The sequence below is a fragment of the Sus scrofa genome, chromosome 3 (genome assembly GCF_054392235.1).
Source record: "Sus scrofa isolate SSC_HxYL_T2T_F1_AM1 chromosome 3, Sscrofa_HxYL_maternal_Yorkshire_Landrace_v2.0, whole genome shotgun sequence".
NCBI lineage: Eukaryota > Metazoa > Chordata > Mammalia > Artiodactyla > Suidae > Sus > Sus scrofa.
Window position 1 is genome coordinate 53,993,942 of NC_139385.1, and position 24,858 is coordinate 54,018,799.

The 24,858-nt window shown below is 49.5% G+C and overlaps 1 protein-coding gene across 1 annotated transcript; it reads left to right on the top strand.

Moving 5' to 3' along the window:
• Window positions 1–5,272: 5,272 nt before the first annotated feature.
• LOC146404629 (NUT family member 2G-like) lies at window positions 5,273–24,858 on the top strand. The gene is made up of 7 exons (XM_085018424.1): window positions 5,273–5,430; window positions 19,185–19,881; window positions 20,820–20,948; window positions 21,958–22,130; window positions 22,543–22,838; window positions 23,291–23,407; window positions 23,798–24,858. Exons 2-7 carry the CDS (start codon window positions 19,214–19,216, stop codon window positions 24,401–24,403), a joined length of 1,989 nt encoding a protein of 662 aa, XP_084874550.1. The 5' UTR covers window positions 5,273–5,430; window positions 19,185–19,213; the 3' UTR covers window positions 24,404–24,858.

Genomic DNA, 24,858 nt, shown 5'->3' on the forward strand with positions numbered 1-24,858 from the left:
GAACTGGCACCCTTTGCTGTAGTGGCTGCAGTGATTGCACGTAGACAAACCTCTCCTGGAGAATGAAATACAGCAAAAATATAAATGACTAGAAAGAACCATGTGCTTGCACATTTGGGACAAATTATGAGAAAGATACAATTGCCACTTTTGAAGAACAGAGACAAAAGCAGGGGACTATGTACACCCCCTACATGCACCACTATTTAAGGAGTGGGAAAACCACCTCAGCTACCCCTCCGGCCAAACCCCTGCACATGCCCAAAACCTCATCCTATAAAAGGAACTGCCTCACCCCTACACAGTGTGCAGCTGAACATGGGAATATAATGTTTGTTTTTGAAGTAGGTGTGCAGAATAAAACCTTGCATGAATTTGATCTCTGGCCTCATATCAATTAGTATTTATGAGGGGAGGCCAAGAACCCTACCTGGTAACACTACAACACCATATACATACAAAATAGGGGCCTAAATACAAACAATGACCAGGTGTAAATGTTGAATACTATGTATACAAGATCACTAAAACCAGCAAGTACACAGTTGTCTCACACACAGCCCATAGGCAAGGCCACAGCCCTACAGTACTTCTAGTCCAGGATTAAAAAACAAACACACATAGCCTATGCTTACTAATGCACATGTACAATTCTCAAACACCCATGGACACGCACATACAAATATTCCCAACCCTTGAACGTGCAGATGCCCCAAACACTAGACATTGTGCCACCTCTCCAAAACACAACCGCCCTGCTCCTCCCCCAACATAGAAACAAAAGGACACTGCACCTGTGTGTGTGTGTGTCAAATGCATAGGTATTTCAGCCCTCACCCTCAATGTAGACACACAATCTCGTCGTACCTAGTACCTGTATAAACACCTCAGCATTCTGCAGAGGAACAACCGTGGCACACTCCCAACACCTCCATACCATATGAACAAAACTTGGTCATTCATGCACCTGGTGATAGACACACAGACAAGTATACACACGTAAGACACATGGACCTATCGCCAGCAAGCCTCATAGGAAATGACTTGCATATATCAAACGATACTAGGAGCCAGCTCATCCATCTGCAACTCCTAACAAATAACCATAGCACATATTTCTCATACCTAGAAATGCACGTCTCCAACGCCCCTGCATAAACAGAGAACCTCATCTCTCCGTCAGAAGCACACATACCCACTTCCCCACATATATAAGCCTAACATGTCCCTCCCGAAAACTACAATTGCATAGCCCCAGCAAATATGCCTCCAAGTGCCCATGCCCCTTGAATACACACCCAAACGCACCACACACACGACTCTCCAAAAGCCCCAAGCAGACCCACAATTACTCAGTACACGACACAACTGCAAACCTAGCACCCTGCACAGGAACGTCCTTTGTTCCAAATACACATATAACACACTCGCCGCATGCCCATAACCCCACACTCCCCCAGGCTCACACCGCATGCCCTCTTCCAGCATGCAGAATCCAGAAGCATACCAACACAGCACACCTACCTACATAACATTCACCAGTCCCAGAAGATAGTCAGACTTGCCCTCTACACATCAAAAGACACACGCATGCACAGCTCCTGAACATTTACTACACACAAAAGCAAAGAGCCAGACGACATGCCGTGAATACACAAATAATCATCCTAAACATAAGGATAGAGTAGGATCCTTAAAGAGCAGAAAACTCCCACTGGGGATGGGCTAAAGACAAGGTTTAAAGGAGTCTTTGAAACTGTCTTAAGCTGATGGCCACTCAAGAGAAGTAACCCAGCAATGATTTACACGACTCGAAGGAAGACCAGATGCATCTAAGTGCCAGACACGCTCAAGACACAACCCCCAAGAGTTAAAGCTCAAGACAACAGATATGGAGATCGAGTCCTGACGCTATGAGGTCAGGGAGAGAACAGTCCTTGATGAGTAGCATCTCTGCACCTCACCAAGACAGAAATACAGGTGAAAGGGGACACGACTAGGTAAAAGAGGACAGCATATGGAAACCTGAGATGAATTACCCTATTTTATATGTTACCAAACTCCTGGGAATACACACAGATTTGAAAATAGCACTGTGACAGTCCAGTGCACACCATCCAGACAGGGCACAATGAGGAACTGAGGATGGAAGCCTTGCTATCCGCCCCCAAATGAGGAAATGAGGAAGAAGGCAGTCTTCTCCCTTCCCCACTGTTCCTTTGATTCCATGAATGTAGCTCTCTTGGTTCTCTCGGCAGCTCTGCTCCCTGGCCAGCTTACTTGCATCTCCCACGAGGGTCTAATGCGAATAAACTCACTCTTCACCTGGTGCTTTGCTTCATGCCAAATTCTTGCTGCAACGAAGCAGAAGCACCTGAGCTTCATCAAATCCTGACACCAGGTGGGGGGTCTGACTGCAAAGACAGTGGGCTCGAGGTGTTCGTTTGTGGCGCAGAAGGTTAAGGATCCCGAGTTTTCACCACAGTGGCCCAGATTGCTGCTGTGGCACTCCATCCTAGGACGGGGAAACTCCGCATGGGGCAGATGCCACCAAAAAGAAGAAGTCTGTGCGCTCGAATCCTCTCTGAACCTGGGATCCTGGGTTCAAGTGCCAAGCTAAGGGGGAGGTAGATTCCAGTCCCACTCTCAATTTTGGCTGGGGTCAAGTCCCAACCACGAAGTTTCACTACATGCCCAAATGTACAAATAAACAGACTGTACACCCAAGCGAATAGGCTCCCGTACTTACCTAACATTGCCCTTGTGCACAGGCAGATAATCCTACCAAGTCCATCATGAGACACACAATCCCCAACGTCATGGGGGAAAACATCACAGGAAAAATATGCCCCTGAACACCAACTTACAAACACCTGAATGCCAGCTCCTGGAGTATGCCTCTGTCACATCTCGGCACCCACCAGAGACAACACTCCCCCTTAAAAATGCTCACGAAAACACAGGCATGATCTCCCCTTATACACACATATCCATAGACAAAACCCAACCAACCCTCACATCTGACGGATTACCAGATTCCCAACAACCAAGTAAACATGTACCAATCCCCTCTAGGCTTGCAGACCCACCACGAGTCACATCAGGCTACAACTAGGTGGTCAGCACTACATTCAGCAAAGTTGCCCCCATCACTGACCCAAGCATGCCGTTTGAACATAAGGGCTGACTGATATGGTTTTGTGCAAAAGGAAGACACCAGTGAAACTAGGAGCATGGACGTTACATCTTCACTCCTTTTCCCGTGACCTGAGCTACTTCTTGCAAACTGCATGAGGGTTTTCAAATTGGAAATTCTTCCTTCTAGCTTTCCCACTCTTTAGAACGGTGGGCGCACTGGAATGGCACATGTTTTAATCGCTCACACACTTTAGTCACCTGCCTCCGTAGGCCCCGAAATCCCTGAAGACTTCCAGCAGCCTGATCCACAGTGCTGCTAAAAGCTGTGGTGGAAACACTGCTCCGGACCTGAGCTCCATGCAGGCATGAACCCACTCGGAGGAGGGCCCAGATATCCTGCAGCATGCGCAAGAGTGCAGAGCGGTCACACCCAACGGGTGAGGAGTCCCCATATTCCTTAGCAGGGCCTTCACAGGATGAATTCTAAAGGCCGCTACGACTGGCCCCGTCCCCAGGCGGCTCCCCTGTTGGGAAACCGCCCTCTGTGCTCCCTGGTGCGCTACTGGCTTCCCCAGCGGACCCACCTCAACAGACACTAGGAGCCGTTGGAGGACGGTAGTCTCTGTGCACGACGGCCCGTTCAGCAGTGGACACGTGCATGTGTGCAGGCAGGGGGCATGGGAAGAGCTGGCCCAGGGGCTCACTACAAGAGAGGAAGGTAATGGAGGATTTGCATTTGCTCCCTTCTCCCTGGGAACTTCTGTGGCCATCTCTTCTTAAAACCTATCTCTTGGGAGATGAGCCCCCACGTTCACATTGCATATGTGAAACCCATGCATTTAGATAGGATCCCCATAAAAGAGTTTGGAGAGATCCAGCCTAAGCACAGAATCCTCAAATTGGGCCAAGTACATTCATGCCCTTTGGGCTGCAGTACCTTGGGTTTTGTATACTGTTTTTTTTTTTTTTTTTTCCTTTTCTTTTCTAGAAATAGAAGGTTCTTTTCCCTAGCAAATTGGGTGGATCCATTAAAGAACCATTCTAGCAAGGAATTCTAGACCTGGGAAACTCTCTTCAGAGATGTTGCTCCTGTCGCCATGCCTAGAGAATTTTGCAAATGCATCTGTTCTACTCGAATGTTTATTCGTCATGTATTTCTTTAATACACGGAGGTTTTTCAACAAAGGTTGACGCACAGGTGTTTCCTTTGTAAGGTTTTGGTTATACTGGTGAACTAAACTGGACCCTCTTGGCCAATCACAACACAGCAGGTACTCTGGGAACAATATTACTCTCCCTCCCTACTTCTTGGACTACTTCATAGAGTTTCAGTTGACAATCCAACAAACAATATGTAGGAGCAGATTCACCGTACTGACCTGACATTGTAATGCTCACCAAAGAAACCGGAACCATCTGATCCCTTTTCTGGTCAGCTGCAACATCAGAGCTCTTCTTACTCAACAGGATACCGCTGAAGACCCTTACATCTAACAACACGAAGAGCTCCCAAGGGCACAGACTTGAAAAGTCCGCAAGACACAAACCTGGTATCTCTCGGGGCCTTTAAATTTCCATGCGGGAGTGGAAGACTCACTGTCTTCTGATGCTAGAGATCCATTTCCAGAGATGTTTCTCCTCAGTTGTCAATGCCTGCCCTGAAGCGCTCTGCAGGAACAATCAGAGGTCATGGTCCAAAGGACGTTGAGATACCCACTTCCATGACTGGTTTCCCTAACTACAGTGTAGCTAATTGGAGAATCTCTGCCTCTGGGATGTAGGGATGTAGGATTTTGATGTAGTATAAAAAAAAAAAAAGAAAAAAAAAAAGAATGTGTTTGTCAGAGAGAGGACAAGATGGCGGAGGAGTAGGAAGACACGCTCGCCCTCTCCCACAAACACAACGAAAAAAGCACATCTACAGAATAAATGACTCGCACAGAACAGCAACCAATCGCTGGCAGAGGAATCTAAACCCCAAGAACGGCAAGAAATTCGTGACATTATTGGGCAGAACAGGAGAAAAGAGGAGAGTGAGAGATGGCGAATCCGAGCGAGACGGGGGCTCCCGAAAGGGAACTGCGGAGGAGAAAGGGATCCCGCACCTGGAAAGTCACCTACCGGGCGAAAGATCAAACGAACCGGAGGAATCTCCAGATGCAGAGAAGAGTGTAGCAGTTGGAGTACGGAAAAGCCGATCAAGAACCCAACGGACCGTCTGAACTACGGGCAGAGTCACCAAAAATTGAGACGCCTGGGTGGGGGCTGGGCACCGAGACCTCGCCTCTGAAGGTTAGTCCCCGGGAGAGGGCCAGGGGACGCCTGGGTGGGGGCTGAACACCGAGACCTCACCTCCTAAGGTTAATCCCTGAGAAAGGGCCGGGGTACACTTGGGCGGGGGGGCTGGTCACCGAGACCTCGCCGCTGAAGGTTAGTCCCCGAGAGGGGGCCGGGGGACGCCTGGGAGGGGGGCCGAACACCGAGACCTCGCCTCTGAAGGTTAGTCCCCGAGAGGGGGCCGGGGGACGCCTGGGTGGGGGCTGGGCACCGAGACCTCGCCTCCGAAGGTTAATCCCTGAGAAAGGGCCGGGGGACGCCTGGGTGGCGGCTGGGCACCGAGACCTCGCCGCCGAAGGTTAGTCCCCGAGAGGGAGCCGGGGGACACCTGGGTGGGGGCTGAACACCGAGACCTCGCTGCCGAAGGTTAATCCCTGAGAAAGGGCCGGGGGACACCTGGGAGGGGGGCTGGGCACTGAGACCTCGCCTCCGAAGGTTAGTCCCCGAGAAAGGGCCGGGGGGCGCCACCTGGGTGGGGGCTGGGCACCGAGACCTCGGCTCCAGAGATTAGTCCCCGGGCTAGGGGGGCGGGGCAGAGCGGAAACTGCTTGGGAGGTCTAGAAACCAGTTGACGGGGCAGAGACTGCCTGGGAGACTAGAAAACAAAGCTGTCGCAGAGGAAGGGAGCAATACTCCAGGAGTGGGGAAGGGGAAAGCCACATCAGAGGGAACCTGGGAGAAGAGCCTGGTCTGCGCCCGTGCTGGGGAGGGGAGAGAAGAAGGGGTGGGTCCCCATAGAATACCCCCCACGCCACAGCAAGCTTACAGGCCCGCTAGCTAGCTGAAAACTCTGCTTCCCAGTGCATCCCCCCTCCCCCCACCCCCGCTTCACGCCCTACGCTCTCAGGGACCTGGGGCTGCCTGCCATCCAGGAGGGCTGGCCTCAACAATTGCCTGAAGCCTACCACCGCAGGGACTGTCCCTGCACAGGCCTGCTTGCCCTTTGGAGGGGCTACACTTCCGCAGAGCAGCACCAAACAGCACCAGCCCCCGAGAAAAGGCCTGCAGCCTAGAAAAGCTAGAACAAGCTTAGCCAGGCTGTGAATAGATCGGCCTAATTCTCGGACGGTTTTTCTGAGTCGGGTTGCCCTGGGGAGGAGCCTCTTCGGTTTCCAATGGCCCTGCTACCTGCCCAAGCCCCCAGGGGATGCTCTAGTGGGCCAGCTGCATAGGACTGCCAGCTCCAGGCAGGACCCCCTGCAGCCCAGAAAAGCTGCAACAAGCTCAGCCAGACTGTGAAAAGATCCACCTACATTCTCAGGCTGTCCTTCTGAGTTGGGCTGCCCTAGGGAAGAGCCTCTCAGGTTCTCAGTGCCCCAGATAGCTGCTCCAGCCCCCAGGGGGGGTGATGCACCCCTAAAGAGCAGCTGCCCAACACCGCCAACCCCCTGCAAGAACCCCACAGCCTAAAAACACCAGAGCAAGCTCTGCATGGCCAAGTGAAATCTGCTACCATCGCGGTGTAGACCTCTCAGTCCTGTCTACCCTCAGGAAGTCCTCCTTTGCTTCAAAGAAACACTGTTAGCCCCATCAACACTCCAGAAAAGCCACACTGCCTCAAAAAAGACTGACCAACAATGCCAGCCCTCAGGAAATATTCCACGGCAGTGACAAGGCAAACACTGCCCGATCGCGGAGAGTACAACTCCCTCAGGAGAAAGAAAACAATAAGCAAGATGAAGAAGCTGAGAAACCACCCCCAGTCAAACCAACAGGAGAACTCACCTAAAACAGTCAACAATGAAACAGATCTCTGCAGTCTGACAGACCTGGAGTTCAAAAGAGAAATAGTGAAAATACTGAAGGAATTAAGAGAAGATATGAACAGTAATGCAGATACCCTCAGAAAGGAACTAGAAAATATAAGGAGGAGCCAAGAAAAACTAGAACATTCATTTGCAGAGATGCAAACTGAACTAGGGGCAGTAAAAACCAGAATGAATAATGCAGAAGAACGAATCAGTGATATGGAAGATAGAATAATGGAAATCACTCAATCTGGTCAACAGACAGAAAACCGAATCAAAAAACTGGAAAGCAATATAAGAGACCTATGGGATAATATAAAGCGGGCCAATCTACGCATAATAGGAATTCCAGAAGGAGTAGAAAAAGATAAGGGAATGGAAAATATATTTGAAGAAATTATCGCTGGAAACTTCCCAAATCTAAAGGATACTGGATTCAAGATACAAGAAGCACAGAGGGCCCCAAACAAACTGAACCCAAAGAGACCCACACCAAGACACATCATAATAAAAATGGCAAAAGTTAGTGATAAAGAGAGGATCCTCAAGGCAGCAAGAGAAAAACAGAATGTTACCTACAAGGGAACCCCCATAAGAATATCAGCTGATTTCTCTGCAGAAACACTACAGGCCAGGAGGGAATGGCAAGAGATATTTAAAGTGCTAAAAGGAAAAAATATGCAACCTAGAATACTCTATCCAGCAAGAATATCATTTAAAATAGAAGGGGAAATAAAAATTTTTCCCAACAAACAAAAACTTAAAGAATACAGCAACACAAAACCCAGGTTAAAGGAAATATTGAAAGGGCTTCTCTAAACCAAAAAGAAAGGAAGGAAAGGGAAGAAAAAAGAAAAGAAAAAAAAAGAAGAAGAAGAAGAGGAAGAACTAGGACTGAGGAAACTGCAATCAGAGAGAAGTCACTCAAATAAGCCAGCATACAGATTTAATCATGAACATGCTTCAAACAAAATAAAATTAAAAAGAAAAAAATAAAAAAGTCATCAAAACCATAAAATGTGGGCAAGGGATGTCAGGAGGTAAATAACCCTTTTTGTTTATATGTATGTCTCTCTTCTTAATTTTATTTTTTTTATTTTATTTATTTATTTTTTTACAGGAATAGATTTAATATTTTATTTTACTTTTATTAAAATATAGTTGATTTACAATGTTTCATCAAGGCCTGTTATATAACAAAGTAACCCAATCACACACATTTCCCTGTGCTGTACAGTAGGATCCCATTGCCCATCCATTCCAGATATAACAGTTTGAGTCCAAAAAAACCCCCAAAATGCCCATCCATCCCACTCCCACCCAACCCCAGGTCTGTTCTTCTTGGCCATGATCTGTTTGTTTGTTATTTTTAGGTAGGATCATCTGTTCCATATTTTATTTTCCACAAATAAGTGATATCATATGGTGTTTGTCTTTTTTTTTTTTCTGGCTTACTTCACGTAGTATGAGAGTCTCTAGATTTAATTTTTTAAATCTTATTTTAATTAGGGAAGGTTGTGAATGAGAATTATAAAAAGAACTTGACTTTTGCAGTTCCAGAAAAGGCTCAGAGGAAACGAATCTGACTAGTATCCATGAGGATGTGGGTTTGGTCCCCGGCCTTGCTGCTCAGTGGGTTGGGGATCCAGCATTCCCTGAGCTGTGGTACGGGTCACAGATGAGGCTCAGATGCTGAGTTGATGGGCTGTGGCATAGGCCAGCAGCTGTAGTTCTGATCGATTCAACACCTAGCCTTGGAATTTCCATATGTTGCAGGTGTGGCCCTAAAAAAGGCAAAAAAAAAGGAAGTTGACTTTTAAGTTCCAAAAATTTATATTATGGTCTTGAAAAATATTCCTATGTTCAGTTTATCCTGACTTCTATACATTATCTCTTCTTAATTTTAATATAGTAATGAAGTGTTTGAACTTACAGGACCATCAGGCTAAAACACACATTTATGGGAAGGGGTTAGCATACTTAAAAAACAGGGCAATCACAAGCCAAAACCAAATATTGCATTTGCAAAAAATGAAAAAAAAAAACCACTCAAGCAGATAATAACAGGAGACCATCCAACCAAAAAAAAAAAAAAAATGGAGAACCATAGAATCAACTGGAACATGAGGTTCAAATGGCAATAAATAATGATCTATCAATTATCACCTTAAATGTCAATGGACTGAATGCCCCAATCAAAAGACACAGAGTGGCTGAGTGGATAAAAAGGCAAAAACCTTCAATATGCTGCCTACAAGAAACTCACCTTAGGACAAAAGATACATATAGATTGAAAGGGAAAGGGTGGGGAAAAATATTTCACGCCAATAGACATGACAGAAAAGCAGGAGTCGCAACGCTCATATCAGACAAAATAGACTTTAAAACAAAAGGCATAAAGAAAGACAAAGAAGGACACTATTTAATGATTAAGGGATCCATCCAAGGAGAGGATGTTACTATTGTCAACATATATGCCCCAAATATAGGAGCACCCAGATACACACAACAAATATTAATAGACACAAAGGGAGATATTGATGAGAATACAATCATAGTAGGAGACCTAAATACCCCCCTCACATCAATGGACAGATCCTCTAGACAGAAAACCAATAAAGCAACAGAGATCCTAAAGGAAACAATAGAAAAGTTAGACTTAATTGATATCTTCAGGACACTACATCCAAAAAAATCAGAATACACATTCTTCTCAAATGCTCATGGAACATTCTCAAGAATCGACCACATATTGGGACACAAAGCGAATCTCAATAAATTTAGGAGCGTAGAAATTATCTCAAGTATCTTCTCTGACCACAATGCCATGAAATTAGAAATCAACCATGGGAAAAGCAAAGAGAAAAAACCTACTCCATGGAGACTAAACAACATGCTACTAAAAAACCAATGGGTCAATGAGGAAATCAAGAAGGAAATTAAAAACTACCTTGAAACAAATGATAATGAAGACACAACCTCTCAAAATCTATGGGATGCTGCGAAAGCAGTGCTCAGAGGGAAATTTATAGCAATCCAGGCCTTTCTCAAAAAAGAAGAAAGATCCCAAATTGACAACTTAACCCTCCACCTAAACGAATTAGAAAAAGAAGAACAAAAAAGTCCTAAAGTCAGCAGAAGGAAGGAAATTATAAAGATCAAAGAAGAAATCAATAAAATAGAGACTCAAAAAACAATAGAGAAAATTAATAAAACCAAGAGCTGGTTCTTTGAAAAGGTGAACAAAATTGACAAACCCCTGGCCAGACTCACTAAAAAGAGGAGAGAAAGAACCCAAATCACCAAAATTATAAATGAAAAAGGAGAAATCACAACGGATACAGCAGAAATACAAAAAACCATAAGAGAATACTATGAACAACTGTATGGCAACAAGTTTGACAATCTGGAAGAAATGGACAATTTTCTAGAATCTTACAGCTTGCCAAAACTGAATCAAGCAGAAACAGACCAACTGAACAGACCGATCACTAGAAATGATATTGAAGAGGTCATAAAATCACTCCCTACAAATAAAAGTCCAGGACCAGATGGCTTCACAGGTGAATTTTATCAAACATATAAAGAGGAATTGGTGCCCATCCTCCTTAAACTCTTTCAAAAGGTTGAAGAAGAAGGAATACTCCCAAAGACATTCTATGAGGCCACCATCACCCTCATTCCAAAACCAGACAGAGATACCACCAAAAAAGAAAACTATCGCCCAATATCATTGATGAATATAGATGCAAAAATTCTCAACAAAATCTTAGCCAACCAAATCCAACAACATATCAAAAAAATTATACACCATGACCAGGTTGGGTTCATCCCAGGTTCACAAGGATGGTTCAACATACGCAAATCAATCAGCATCATACACCGCACTAACAAAAAAAAGGTCAAAAATCATATGATCATCTCAATAGACGCAGAAAAAGCATTTGACAAAGTTCAACATCCATTCATGATCAAGACCCTCGCCAAAGTGGGTATAGAGGGAACATTCCTGAATATAATCAAAGCCGTTTATGATAAACCCACAGCAAATATAATCCTCAATGGGGAAAAACTGAAAGCCTTCTCACTCAAATCTGGAACAAGACAGGGATGCCCACTCTCACCACTGCTCTTCAACATAGTTTTGGAAGTCTTAGCCACAGCAATTAGACAAACAAAAGAAATAAAAGGCATCCATATAGGAAGAGAAGAGATCAAACTGTCACTGTATGCAGATGATATGATACTATACCTAGAAAACCCTAAGGACTCAACCCCAAAACTCCTTGAACTGATGAATAAATTCAGCAAAGTGGCAGGATACAAGATTAACATTCAGAAGTCAGTTGCATTTCTGTATACCAGCAATGAAACATTAGAAAAGGAATACAAAAAAATGATACCTTTTAAAATTGTACCTCACAAAATCAAATACCTCGGAATACACCTGACCAAAGAGGTAAAGGACCTATATGCCGAGAACTATAAAACTTTAATCAAAGAAATCAAAGAAGATGTAAAGAAATGGAAAGATATTCCATGTTCCTGGATTGGAAAAATCAATATTGTGAAAATGGCCATCCTACCCAAAGCAATCTACAGATTCAATGCAATTCCTATCAAATTACCCATGACATTGTTCACAGAACTAGAACAAACAATCCAAACATTTATATGGAACCACAAAAGACCCAGAATCGCCAAAGCAATCCTGAGAAACAAAAACCAAGCAGGAGGCATAACTCTCCCAGACTTCAAGAAATACTACAAAGCCACAGTCATCAAAACAGTGTGGTACTGGGATCAAAACAGACAGACAGACCAATGGAACAGAATAGAGAATCCGGAAATAAACCCTGACACCTATGGTCAATTAATCTTTGACAAGGGAGGCAAGAACATCAAATGGGAAAAGGAAAGTCTATTCAGCAAGCATTGCTGGGAAACCTGGACAGCTGCATGCAAAGCAATGAAACTAGAACACACCCTCACACCATGCACAAAAATAAACTCCAAATGGCTGAAAGACTTAAATATACGACAGGACACCATCAAACTCCTAGAAGAAAACATAGGCAAAACACTCTCTGACATCAACATCATGAATATTTTCTCAGGTCAGTCTCCCAAAGCAATAGAAATTAGAGCAAAAATAAATCCATGGGACCTCATCAAACTGAAAAGCTTTTGCACAGCAAAGGAAACCAAAAAGAAAACAAAAAGACAACTTACAGAATGGGAGAAAATAGTTTCAAATGATACAACTGACAAGGGCTTAATCTCTAGAATATACAAGCAACTTATACAACTCAACAGCAAAAAAGCCAATCAATCAATGGAAAAATGGGCAAAAGACCTGAATAGACATTTCTCCAAGGAAGATATACAGATGGCCAACAAACACATGAAAAAATGCTCAACATCGCTGATTATAAGAGAAATGCAAATCAAAACTACCATGAAATACCACCTCACACCAGTCAGAATGGCCATCATTAATAAATCCACAAATAACAAGTGCTGGAGGGGCTGTGGAGAAAAGGGAACCCTCCTGCACTGCTGGTGGGAATGTAAACTGGTACAGCCACTATGGAGAACAGTTTGGAGATACCTTAGAAATCTATACATAGAACTTCCATATGACCCTGCAATCCCACTCTTGGGCATCTATCCGGACAAAGCTCTACTTAAAAGAGACACATGCACCCGCATGTTCCTTGCAGCCCTATTCACAATAGCCAGGACATGGAAACAACCCAAATGTCCATCGACAGATGATTGGATTCGGAAGAGGTGGTATATATACACAATGGAATACTACTCAGCCATAAAAAGGATGACATAATGCCATTTGCAGCAACATGGATGGAACTAGAGAATCTGATACTGAGTGAAATGAGCCAGAAAGACAAAGACAAATACCATATGATATCACTTATAACTGGAATCTAATATCCAGCACAAATGAACATCTCCTCAGAAAAGAAACTCATGGACTTGGAGAAGAGACTTGTGGTTGCCTGATGGGAGGGGGAGGGAGTGGGAGGGATCGCGAGCTTGGGCTTATCAGACACAACCTAGAATAGATTTATAAGGAGATCCTGCTGAATAGCATTGAGAACTATGTCTAGATACTCATGTCGCAACAGAAGAAAGGGTGGGGGAAAAAACTGTAACTGCAATGTATACATCTAAGGATGACCTGACCCCCTTGCTGTACAGTGGGAAAATAATAATAATAAAAAAAAAAGAAAAAAAAAAAGAATGAGTTTGTGTCATGGTACAGTGCAACCAAATCTGACTAGGAACCATGAGGTTGTGGGTTCCATCCCTGGCCTGGCTCAGTGGGTTAAGGATCGGGTGTTGATGTGAGCTGTGGTGTAGGTTGCAGACACGGCTCGGATCTGGCATTGCTGTGGCTCTGGCATAGGCCGGGGGCCACAGCTCTGATTGGACCTCTAGCCTGGGAAGTGCCATATGCCGCAGGTGCAGCCCTCAGAAGACAAAAGACAAAAAAAAAAAAAAAAAAAAAAAAAAAGAGAAAAAAGGAAAAAAGAAAAAGAAAAAAGATTGCAGAATCGGGAGCATTATGTTTCCACAAGGCAATGTTTGTATCCGTGTCCCTGAGATGACTCATTCCAATATGACATCCGGGGAGGGAGTGGGGTGGATTGGTAGATGCAAATGATTGCCTTGGAATGGATTAGCAATGAGATCCTGCTGTGTAGCACTGGGAACTCTGCCTAGTCACTGATGATGGAGCATGCTCCTGTGAGAAAATAGAGTGTGTACATGTATGCGTACCTGGGTCACCATGCTGTGCAGTAGGAAAAAAAAACTGTATTGGGGAAATAAGAATTCAAAACCAAACAAAAAACCCCTCACACATACTACGTCTGAGCTATACGTGAGACTCTTGCAACTAATTGCGTGAATGGCTGAAGAAGGGGAGGAAGCAACAAGGACGCCCGCCCTTCTTGAATGTCTGGGTACAATGGTTGCCTCAGCAATCTTCTCATATGAAGGTCTTGTTTGAAAACCCTTGACATGTTTCTTCATTATAAAAGCTCAAATACAGAGCAATACTCCCAAGGTGTTTATTTTTGCAATGCCCCATCAAGGGTTTCTTGATACAAAGCTCACCATGGCATTGCATGAAATACTCTCACCTCAGCTTCCCACCCTCTTTTGAGTCCATTTTCCTTTGCAAGGGGCAAGAAGCTTCTGAAGCACCCACACAAGTCTTTTTCTCAAGGTGGAACAGTCCTTGAAACCTCTCTTTCCTTCCCCAACACCCTAACATCAGGAGGAATTGTAGTTCTGCCACAGCAGAGAGGGACTCTTGCCTCCCAAGAGATTTGGTTGCAGTCCTAGTAGGTTTTCACCCCTCACCTCCCTTGACAAAGTTCCTGAGTCCTCGCTTCTCACCACACAAAACACAAATACTCATTCCTATCGTTTGCGTCGTGATAAGCTGACCTTAACTCCCAATGTGAAAATAAGATTCAGAGAACTTTGTTTCATTTGTGTCTCCGTTTTGCTGTGTAAGGGATGCTACCGTGATTCCCATGCAGACAGGACCATAGGCAATGATGAGCCTCGATTCTAAAGAGCAAGGGTATGGGATGCAGACAGGAAATGCACCAGCTTTTAAGCAGGGCTTGCAGGCTAGGACGTCGACGGGAGTGGGTTTGTACACGTGGAGATTGGACATTGGTGGATAAAATGCTGGCACTGAGTCAAAGGCCACACCCACTTCAAGGGCAGTGGATTTTTTAACACCTGCAAAAGCCAGCAGCTCCCACTGTGGCTCAGCAGACATCAACCCGCCCAGTATCCATGAGAATGCATGCTCGATCCCAGCCTCCTTCAGTAGAATAAGGATCCGGGGTTGCCGTGAGCTGCGCTGTAGGTCCCAGACACGGCTTGGATCCCACATTGCTCTGGCTCTGGCATAGGCCTGCAGTTGCAGGTCCGATGTGACTCCTAGCCTAGGAACTTCCATAGGCAGCAGGTGCGGCCCCAAAAGGAGAAAGCAATAAAAAGAAGGGAAACCCCCCCACATCTCTAGGACATCCTAGTTCTTTCACAGAAGGAAAGAGAAGATTTTGTCTTCTTGTCCCTTACTTCTGTCCTTAACCCCACTAAGTGCAAACACTCAATAGTATACCCTGGCTCTTCCATTTCCATTTCATCCAAAGAGCCTGCAGATTTTGGGTCCCTTTGCCATTTCATTTTGGGTTGGACCAAAATGCACCTTTCAGTCTCTACTCCAAGCTCTCATCCTCTCAAGAACTGCCCACTCCTAATAGCCTAATATGTTGCCCTTTTTGGCTAGTCTTGCCAGATACATGCAGATTCTGAGGGAAAGGTAAATTTCAGATAAGTAGGGAAAGTACTTGCAGTAACGATATGTCCAAAATGTTGCATGGGACACAGTTCAGGCTAAATGCAGGCACTGTGTATGGGAAATGAAAAATTCAAATGGAGCTGGACATTTACTATTGTTATTGCCTGGCCTTGACCACTCTGCCCTTTCAGTACTTTGAATTTCAAGAGGATGTAGAAACTCCCGTGACAAAAACTAGTCCAGTAACAGAGGAGCCACGATATCAGTATGAAGGCAACCAAAGTAAAGATACTCAGATATACTGGGACATGATTTAATTTTCTATTTTCCTTTTTTGCAAGATGAACTCTTTGATCTTATAATATGCTATGTTTTCCATTGCGGTTGATTTACAATGCTTTGTCTATTTTGGCTGTACAGCAAAAGGACCCTGTCATACAGACAGAGGTGAATATATATATATATATATACACACACACACACATATATATGTATACATATACATATGTATACATATATATAGATGCATATATATATATAGATATGCATATAGATGTATTTATATTATACACATATAATCATTTTCTCACTATCCTGCAACATTTTCCATCACAAGTCCAAGATGCAGTTCCCTGCGCACATTTTAATTTTCAACCAGAGACAAAGCAATACTTCTTGAAAAGGCAAATGGATTGCATTCAACTTTCCTTGCCCAAACTATCTCTGAAAAGATTTCAATGAAACAGGTAACACTGATTTCCGTTTGGAAAGAGGACTGAGTGGACAGGGCAAAGAGGTGGGGAGGAGGACTCAACACTGCATATTCTATTTTGCGCAAGTGGATTGTGATCCCGGAGAAGGTATGATTTGTTGAAAATGTGACATTAAATCACTTAAAAGGTGAAACACACAGTACTTACCAGCAATGTCATAATACGGGAAACAAGTCAGAGTGATCTCTGGTCTTGGACACGTGGGCTGTGCAACGGCTTTTTGGATGGACTGGGCCTTTCCAGCACACAGGAACGTGAGTAAGGTGGGTCCTGCTGGATGCTGGTTGGCACACAAGGACCGCTTCTTTAGGAAAGATGGACATACACCAATCAAAAATGGTGGGTCTGCTGAGAGAAGCCAAAGTTTAAACATTGTGTCCCAGGCGGCCATGAATACCCAAGTGTTTATCAGGTGAGAAATGGTGAATTTTGTTCAGAGAGTCTAGCCTCCGGGGATGTAAGTCAAGAGCCAGGGCGGAAGCAGAGCGGGTTGAGGGACAACAACTAGGTTGATGGATAACGAAGTGAAAGGGAACATCGAGACAAACCTTGGTGCTATGACTCTGAAAACCAACCCATACATTGCCCAAGGAGGCACTCAACAATTGTCTGGCCACTGCATAAGGCGGAAGAAACGTCTGGTTCTTGCCTACCTGCAGAGGCCAGCATGGAATGGTACCCCACCCCCACCCAGGCTCACCTGCCCTCAGCCCCTCCCCCACTGCAGAATGTCTCGAGGCCCACGTTCTACTGTTGAGATTCAAACTTGGGCTCCTTTACTTGCATCCTGAGCGTCTGCTGGAGCAGGTCGCTCGCTGGGTCCTGCCCTTGAGTGTTCACGTTGAGGCCGCCAGCCCGTGGTGGTCCGGGCCCATGCCTGTGGGAATGGCTTCAGGAGGAGGTAAGCCTCTAGACGGGGGCTGTTTTCCAAGAGAAAGTGCCTCCCTCAAATCCATGGGTTTCCGTTGGGACCCTTCACTGTGGACACGGAGTTGGACTGAAGGAGAGGAAGGAGAGAGCACTACACCCCAGGGACATCTCACCTGGGGAGCCTGGGGACCTGTAGAAACCTGAGCCTGCCCTGGGGAGGACGACAGCTTGGAGGCGGATAAAGAGGACTTGCTCTGGTTGGGGAGGCAGGATGGCAGCAGGCAGGTGGCTGTTTCTAGAAGGGAGACAAGCCGCTTGGAACGTGTGTGTAGCCAGTGTCCTGTTGCTGGCACTGGGAGGGTCACGGGGAAAGCCTAGCCCTGCCTCGTGGTCCTTAGGCATCTGAAGCTCGCCTCACCAGATCTCTCTAAGGGATTTGAGCTGGAGCATACTCTGTCTAATGGGGGCGTGGAATGAGAGGGTATAGTCAGAAAACGACTCAGTGCCAGGGGGTGTTGTCTGTGGCCACATGCTCATTAAAGTGTCCTCTCTGAGCTGGGCAGGATGTGACTCTCGCTGCCACCGCCCAGGACTTTTCCCTCCGTCCAGCCCAGAACTCACTTCTCAGGTCAGGGAACTGTGGCCTTGGATTCCACAAGGGATGGGCAACCATGTGACTTCACCCAAGCTAGGACTCGTGTTCCTGAGTTGTTCTGTATTGGTTTCCCTTTTGTGGAAATACATCTCTTCAGACATTGCTCATCGTGTCAGGTATCTCACGGCAGAAGCTGAGGCCTGACTTTGAGATGAAGAGTGTGTTCCTATTTCAAGTCACTACTTCAAGGGCATGGACCACATGAGGAGAGTTGTTGGTTCCGGTGGAATGCCTATGAAGGCGGCTTCCTTTGCAATGCGGGGGCGGGGGGGCGGGGGGAAGCGGCGGAGCGCAGAAGCAGGAAGATGATCTAGTCTGCTACTCTGAAACCTCCTAGGACACCTGTGGAGACTAATTAGGTGCATCGTGGTATGTACCCTCCTTCTCCTGGACAGACAGTTTTCTCACAATGGCACCTGACTCCTGCCTGATTCTCAGTTTGTCCTCACTTTCCATTATTGGGAGCTGGAAGGGGAAGGACCACAGGCAGCCTGTACTCCCATGACCCATGTAACGTGAGCCACCCTGGGCCCGTGCTCATCTTCTGCAGCCAACCCTGGATGGGCAATGACAAGAATGCCGGGGACACACACCTACCTCTCAGACTTCTCTCTGAGGAACAGAACTGCATGGTGGGAGTGATTCAGGGCCATCGGGATGGGGTGGCACAACTTAGCCGCTGTGAAGTGTCCACTCTGGGTGGTTCTGAGAGGCAGGTGCATGCTTGGTGGGGGTGTTCTGTGTTTGTCTAAGGTTTCTGTGTGCAGACTGATCTTCTCAGCCTTTGAGATTTGTTTTGTGAGGTCAGGAAAGAAAGACCGAACGGATGTGTGCTGAGCATCGAGAAAGGAAGGGTTGAGGAGGAAGTGAGGCCCTAAGACTTTAGACAGTGCCGGTCCATCAAAGGCCTTACGGTGCCCGGAAGGACCTTGGAGAAGGCCCCTACCTGCTGGTGACCTTGCTGAGGGGCATGCTCAGAGTAGATGGCCTCTCAGGTCCAGGACGTGGGGACAGCCTGTGAGAGCGAGGTGCCAGGTAGCTCCTCAGGGAGGCTCTCCAATCACTGCTGCTGAGCTGAGCGCTTCTTGGTAGGCAGGGCCAGGGAACTTGGTGTGAGGCATCAAGGTCACCAGGGAAGTCATTCTCAACCGGAAGTCAGACCATGAAAGTCCCTCCAAGGCATCAGCACAACACACAGGTTCCTCTGTCCAAATGCCCTCTCCCGCTGAGGTGTACACTCTGAGTCCCCAGAGAGCTTCCGTCCAAGTTGCCCATTCTCCTCCTCCATTCCCCCCTTTCCTTTCTCTCCACAGCAACTCCACCGCTGGGCACGGATGTGGTCATGCACCCTGGGGCCTCACGGTCCTATCCTCCACTCACTCCTGGCTCCCAACCCCAGCCGGCTTGGGCGCAGCCCCTGCCACCGCCCATGGCCCCATTACTCCTGCCTGGCAGCACCCTGTTGCAGCCAGCTCACCCCGGGACACCTCGGGGGGCTCCTGCTGACCATGGCCCCATTGCCCCAGGGATTGGCAACATCACGGTCCCAGTCTGGTCAGGAGGGAGGTCAGCATCGCCCCACCAGACTCAGGCCTTTGGGCGTCCTCAGGCCCCACTCAATAGGAGTGCTTCCAGGGCCCTCAGGGGGAGTGCCTTGTGTCCTTCCCCCCTTTGCATAGCCACCCCTGCAGGGGACAGAGTTGTGGCCGCCCCGGCTATTGCAGCAGCTCGGGCTGGCAAGGGAGGGTTGGCCCCAGGCCTTCCTCCTCAAGCTGCACCACCAGCTGCCCAGATGGCCTTCATCCTGCCCCCAGGGAGCTCTGGGCCATGGCCACATGGCACCTCTGGGGCAGGCAGCCTGCATGCCTCCCAGCACAGGGGCCCTCGGGAGGACGCCTGTGACCGTAAGAGCGTCTATCAGAACTTCCGACGCTGGCAGCGCTTCAAGTCCCTGGCCCGGAGCCACCTGCCCCAGAGCCCTGATGCGGAAGCTCTCTCCTGCTTTCTCATGTAAGTGATCTCTCAGGCCCTCATTAGCTCATCTGGAGCCTTCACATATAGAGGAACTTGGCATGGACTCCCCGCTTAGGTTTCCAGGGAGCCTTCAACCTAGAAAGAAGGAGGAGGGTTGACAGCAGTGCCCATGCTATGAGGAGGCATGTTTTCACTCCAGATGTGTCACACGTCCAGTCCATGACATCCTTTCCGTGCCTTAGCTCAGCTACCACCACCATGCGAGACCAGTTGTCTTACTTTCTGCAGTTCCATGGTAACATTTAGTGCAGAAGAGCAGCCCGAGAGGGTCCTGCTCTGATGTGAGGAGCCAAAGTTTGAATGGGACCTACTTCTCTGGTGCTACCTCCTTTCAACATGGACCTGGGCATGTGGCGGCCAGTGGGTATCACTTCAGATAAAGCTTAGGACATTCAGGCCCAGGACAGAGCTTTCTGCATGCCTGGTCCTTGTTCTGAAGAATTCCGGCTAGAAAGGGGAGGTGGTAGAGCTCTCCTAAGGGCAAGGGTCTATCCTCCTAGAGCTGTGAGCCTGGCAGGAACTTCCCATCTAGCCCTGAGGTCCCTCAGAAAAGGGGGCCTAGGCCATCGAGTTCAGAGGACCGGGCAGAAGAATCTTTGGGCTTCTCGGACCTGTTAGCAGGTAGCCTGGCACCTGCCTTCCCTCATTGATGGGGCTGCATTTTATATGAGATGGCAGCCCCCCCCTAGCCACCGTGTCCCGGCTATAGCCAGGGAGTGGACGATCATCCTCTGGCGAGTGGGAGGCGGTGGCAACAGTCACCAGGAAGGCTTGCCTTTGCTCTCCAGACACCCTTCTCTCACCCTCTTGAGCCTGGGTTTGACTGTGTTGGGACACATGGAGGCCTTGGGGCTGGGTGGGGTTGGGCAGTGGGGGCTGGGCTGTACCAGGAGACTGACCCCGAGGGCTTGCAGCCCAGTGCTTCGCACCCTGGCTCGCCTGAAGCCCACCATGACGCTGGAGGAGGGAATGCGGCGGGCCACGCAGGAATGGCAGCACACGAGCAACTTTGAGAGGATGCCCTTTTATGAAATGGCAGCAAAGTGAGTCAGTGTCCGGGGGCGTGGGCTACATGGTGGGGTGGGTGGTGGGTGATGGGGAGACCCCAGGGCAGGATCTGGCTGTGGTGGTGATAATCAGAGAGGATGCAAGAGGAGGCTGGCACCTCACACCTATTGTTCCCTGAATCCCCGAATCCTATCGCCCTCTGGAATCCCCTCTGCCACCTGGAGAGCTTGGCTCTTCCACCCTGCCTGTCCCAGGAGCTCTGCCCTACCCTGATGCTGACCTGGGCAGGCCTCAGGATGGCCTTGGGAGCCCTGGCAGCCCAGGAGGAGGTCACCTGCAGACACAAGGGGCTGTGCAGGGGTGTGGTCTCCACCCGGCAGCCTGGCACCCCTTCATGCTGGGTGCCTGGCAGCCACTGACCTAGCATGTGGTATGCCTCTCCTCATCAACGGTGGCTGGAATGGGCAACTGGGCATCCTTGGGGAAGCCCATGGGTCTCTGGCCCTCCCTGTGATTTCTGCACGTGAATCCCCTAGTTTCTAAACAAAACCAAAGGAGCACCTCGCAGAGGCAAGTGACACTGCTCCTCTAAGTTTAGTATCCCCTCTCCAGCCTGTGCTGGGCCCTGTCTCACGTGTGTTTTCCTGGACTCTCACGCCCAGCCCCGGGTTCTGGGTTCAGGCAAAGGGCCCGGTGGGGACACACGCCTGACCGGGCCGCTGGCTGTCTCCATTGTTTGGCTCAGGCAAGGTCTGGGGGGCCATGAGCAGGGTCCCCCCAAACCACCATGGGCCCCCTAGGCCTGGTTCAACACAGTAACCTGGGTCTCTGCTGGGCCATGCCTTCCATCTCCAGGGCCGGTGAGGCAGGAGGTGGCCCAGATCTTGTACCTGCCCCAGAGCGGCTCCCTGCTGGGACAGCACCTCACAGGGCCCTGACAGCCCCAAGGACACCCTCTCCTCACCCCCTCAGTCCTGCTGCCCTGGGTGGGCTCCAGAGCCCAGGCCTTTTTCTCACTGTGGCCTGTCCCTCAACATCCCCCAGGTTCATGGAATTTGAGGCAGAGGATGAGATCCGGATGGAGAACTTGTCATGCACGAAGGGGGTGCAGGGCATGCCTCCTCCAGCTCCACCAAAGCCGGCTCCTCAGGAACCCACATCCCGCAAACCGGGCACTCGGCCAGTTAACCACCTTCCCACTGGAGGTCAAGGCAAAGGTACTAGGGGCCTAGGAATGGCCACTGTCCCCAGGTTGGTCCTTTTCCCTCAAGGGGGCATTGACCTTTCAACAAGAACAGCCCCTGAGGGGGGTCTCAGTGGCCCTCTCTCCCTCTGGGGTATGAATGTGGCCCGTTTGGAAACTCATCACCCTCCTCCCTGTCTAAGGGGCCCCTGTGCAATCTGCCTAACATGTGTGCTGGTGGGGAGACCCCTGGTCATTTGAGGTTCCACACATCCTCCTTTTCTCTGGCCTCCCACCAAGCATGAGGCTCTGGCTGGCCCTGACCCCGCCCACACCCATGTCCATGCCCCCCCCCCACCGCAACACTGCCCTCCCCTGTACCTGCTCAGGGGTCAGCTTCTGGGTGCTGGATCCCCTCACCTTCCCTTCCTCCTGCTCTGCCTCAGCCTGTGCTCCAAGGAAACACGGCCCCAGGGTCCAGCCCACACGCCCAAGGCCACGCAGATCCCGGCAGCCGCTGGAGAACAAGGCCCTCAAGGAGAGCCCCCCTGAGGCTGTGAGAGAGTGTGGGGACCTCATGGAGGCACTGGTGGGTCCTGGGCCCTCAGCCACGGGGGAGTCAGATGCGGAATGTGGAGAGGAGGGAAATGACCTGGCGCAGGACGAGGACGGCACCTTCCCGGACCCGGAACTCCTCAGCTACATTGACAAGCTGTGTTCCCAGGAGGACTTTGTCACCAAGGTGGGCTGGGCCTGCAGTCTGGGTCTATAGGATTCCAGGGAGAGGTCCTCTTGGCACCCTAGTTCTGGCTTTGGCCCAGGACAATGGGATTTATGCTCTGTTCCTGGATCCTGAGATCTGCGTGTGATCCTGGGTGTCTGAGTGTACCTATGTGCATAGGATGTGTATATGTGGATGTATATGTTTGTACATGTGTGTCCCTCTCTGTATGCCTTTGTGACTGTTTCTGTGCACGTGTGTTTGAGCTTTTGCGCACGTGTCTGCACGTGCAACTGCTTCTGAGTGTGTGTGTGTTTATGTGAGTGTAGACAATTCCCATGACAGTTTGAAAGCTCCCCCATTGTGCAGGGGACTCTGGATCGGTCTCTGCTCTTCACGTTTCCCCCACACGTCTTCCTGCCTCCCAGGTCCCTCCTGCCGAGGATGCTCACAGCCTCTTCCTTCTGTCCCAGGTGGAGGCGGTCATTCACCCCCGATTCCTGGCAGAACTGCTTTCCCCAGAACCAGAGCTGGATCTCTCGGCCCTGGCTGAGGAGCTGGAGCAGGAGGAAGGACTCTCCCCTGAAGAGGTGGCCGGGGGAGGGAGCGACACTCAGGGAGACTGGGGCAGGGGGGGAACCCAGGTGACCCAGGAAATCCAGGAGGCAAGGACCCAGGTCAGCCAGGGCAGAGGAGGGACCCAGAGCAGGAGGCCCTGAAGGCTCTGCCCCTCCCTCCCCTGACTGAGAGGCCCTGCACCAGGGAGGCTGCCCAGGTGGGTGCAGGGCAGGATGAATGGAAGGGGAGGAGGGGAGCCGGGGAGGGGGCAGGGACCCTTCTGGGGGGAAGGTCCAGGAGGAAGGCAGGAGTGCCACAGGGTCTGTATCGGGATGTGAGTCCCATCTCACCTCCCCCTGCCCATAACCCCCGGCTCTCCCTGGAGGGTGCAGAGCGGTCACTGTCCACCTCCCTCCCGCCAGCTGGTGCAGAAACGAGCCCTGGCCTCGAAGGAGGAGGACGGGGTGCCGGCCACCCCCAATCACAGGGCACCCCAGCTGGACTCAAGACCTTCTGAGTCTGCTGCCGGCCAAGATGCCCAGAGGAATGAGCAAGGCCCACAGCCCGGGGCCAGCGATGAAAGCTGTACACCCCAGATGGATTTCCACGGCCATCTAAGGCACCGCCAGACAGACAGGGGCCTGTTCAGGCACAAAGGCCCTGTGCCCTCTCCAGGACATCAGGAGTCCCCTCAGTCTGGAACTGCACAGCCCTTTCCTCGCCAGGGCACAAAGCGCTCGGGCCCTCCATCAGGACCCAGGGCCAAAAAGGTTCTCAGGGAGGCCTCTTCGCCTAGCGGAGCCCCAGGGCTGGGTCAAGGGTTCAGTGAGGATGAGGAGGAGCTCCCCAGCCTGGCCTTCCTCTTGGGCCTTCACCACAGCCTGCTGCCCTGGGGGCGGCCACAGAGCCCTGTCCCTGCCTCGGGTCTTGTCTGCCCTGGGGGGCTGGGGGCGCGGCAAGCTTCCCAGGCCCCCTTTCCCCAGAGAATGGGCCTCAGCCAAGGCGCCCCCGGCAGCTGCCAAGTCTAGGAAGCGGGCTGTGTGTGGAGGCCCGGCCGCTGCTGAGAAGCTGCCCAGGCCTAGGGCTGACCGGCGAGGCTCTGGGAGGCCCGCCCTGGCTCTGGGGCTGGTTGGCCCTTCAGAGCCCCAAACGAGCAGGTGTGACCCATCTGTCACAGGGAGGAGGAGGAGGAAGTGGCACTGCAGCCAGGAGGGAACAGTGGGCCAGCCTTCCAGGGCCAGCCCAACAGGGCAGCCCCCATGGAAGCCTTGGGCTCCTCCAGGTCCCAGCAACCATCCTGGCTGACATAGGGGTGGGGAGGAAGGACAGAATGACCAGGGCCAGGAGGGGGGTGGGGTTGGGTGGGGTTAGGTGGTGGGGACTTGGGTCTGGGTGTGTGTGGGTGGGCACAGTAGCTCCTTTGCCATAGGGTATGTAAAATATGGATAAAATAGTTTTGTTGTGAAATACACTTGGTCCACTG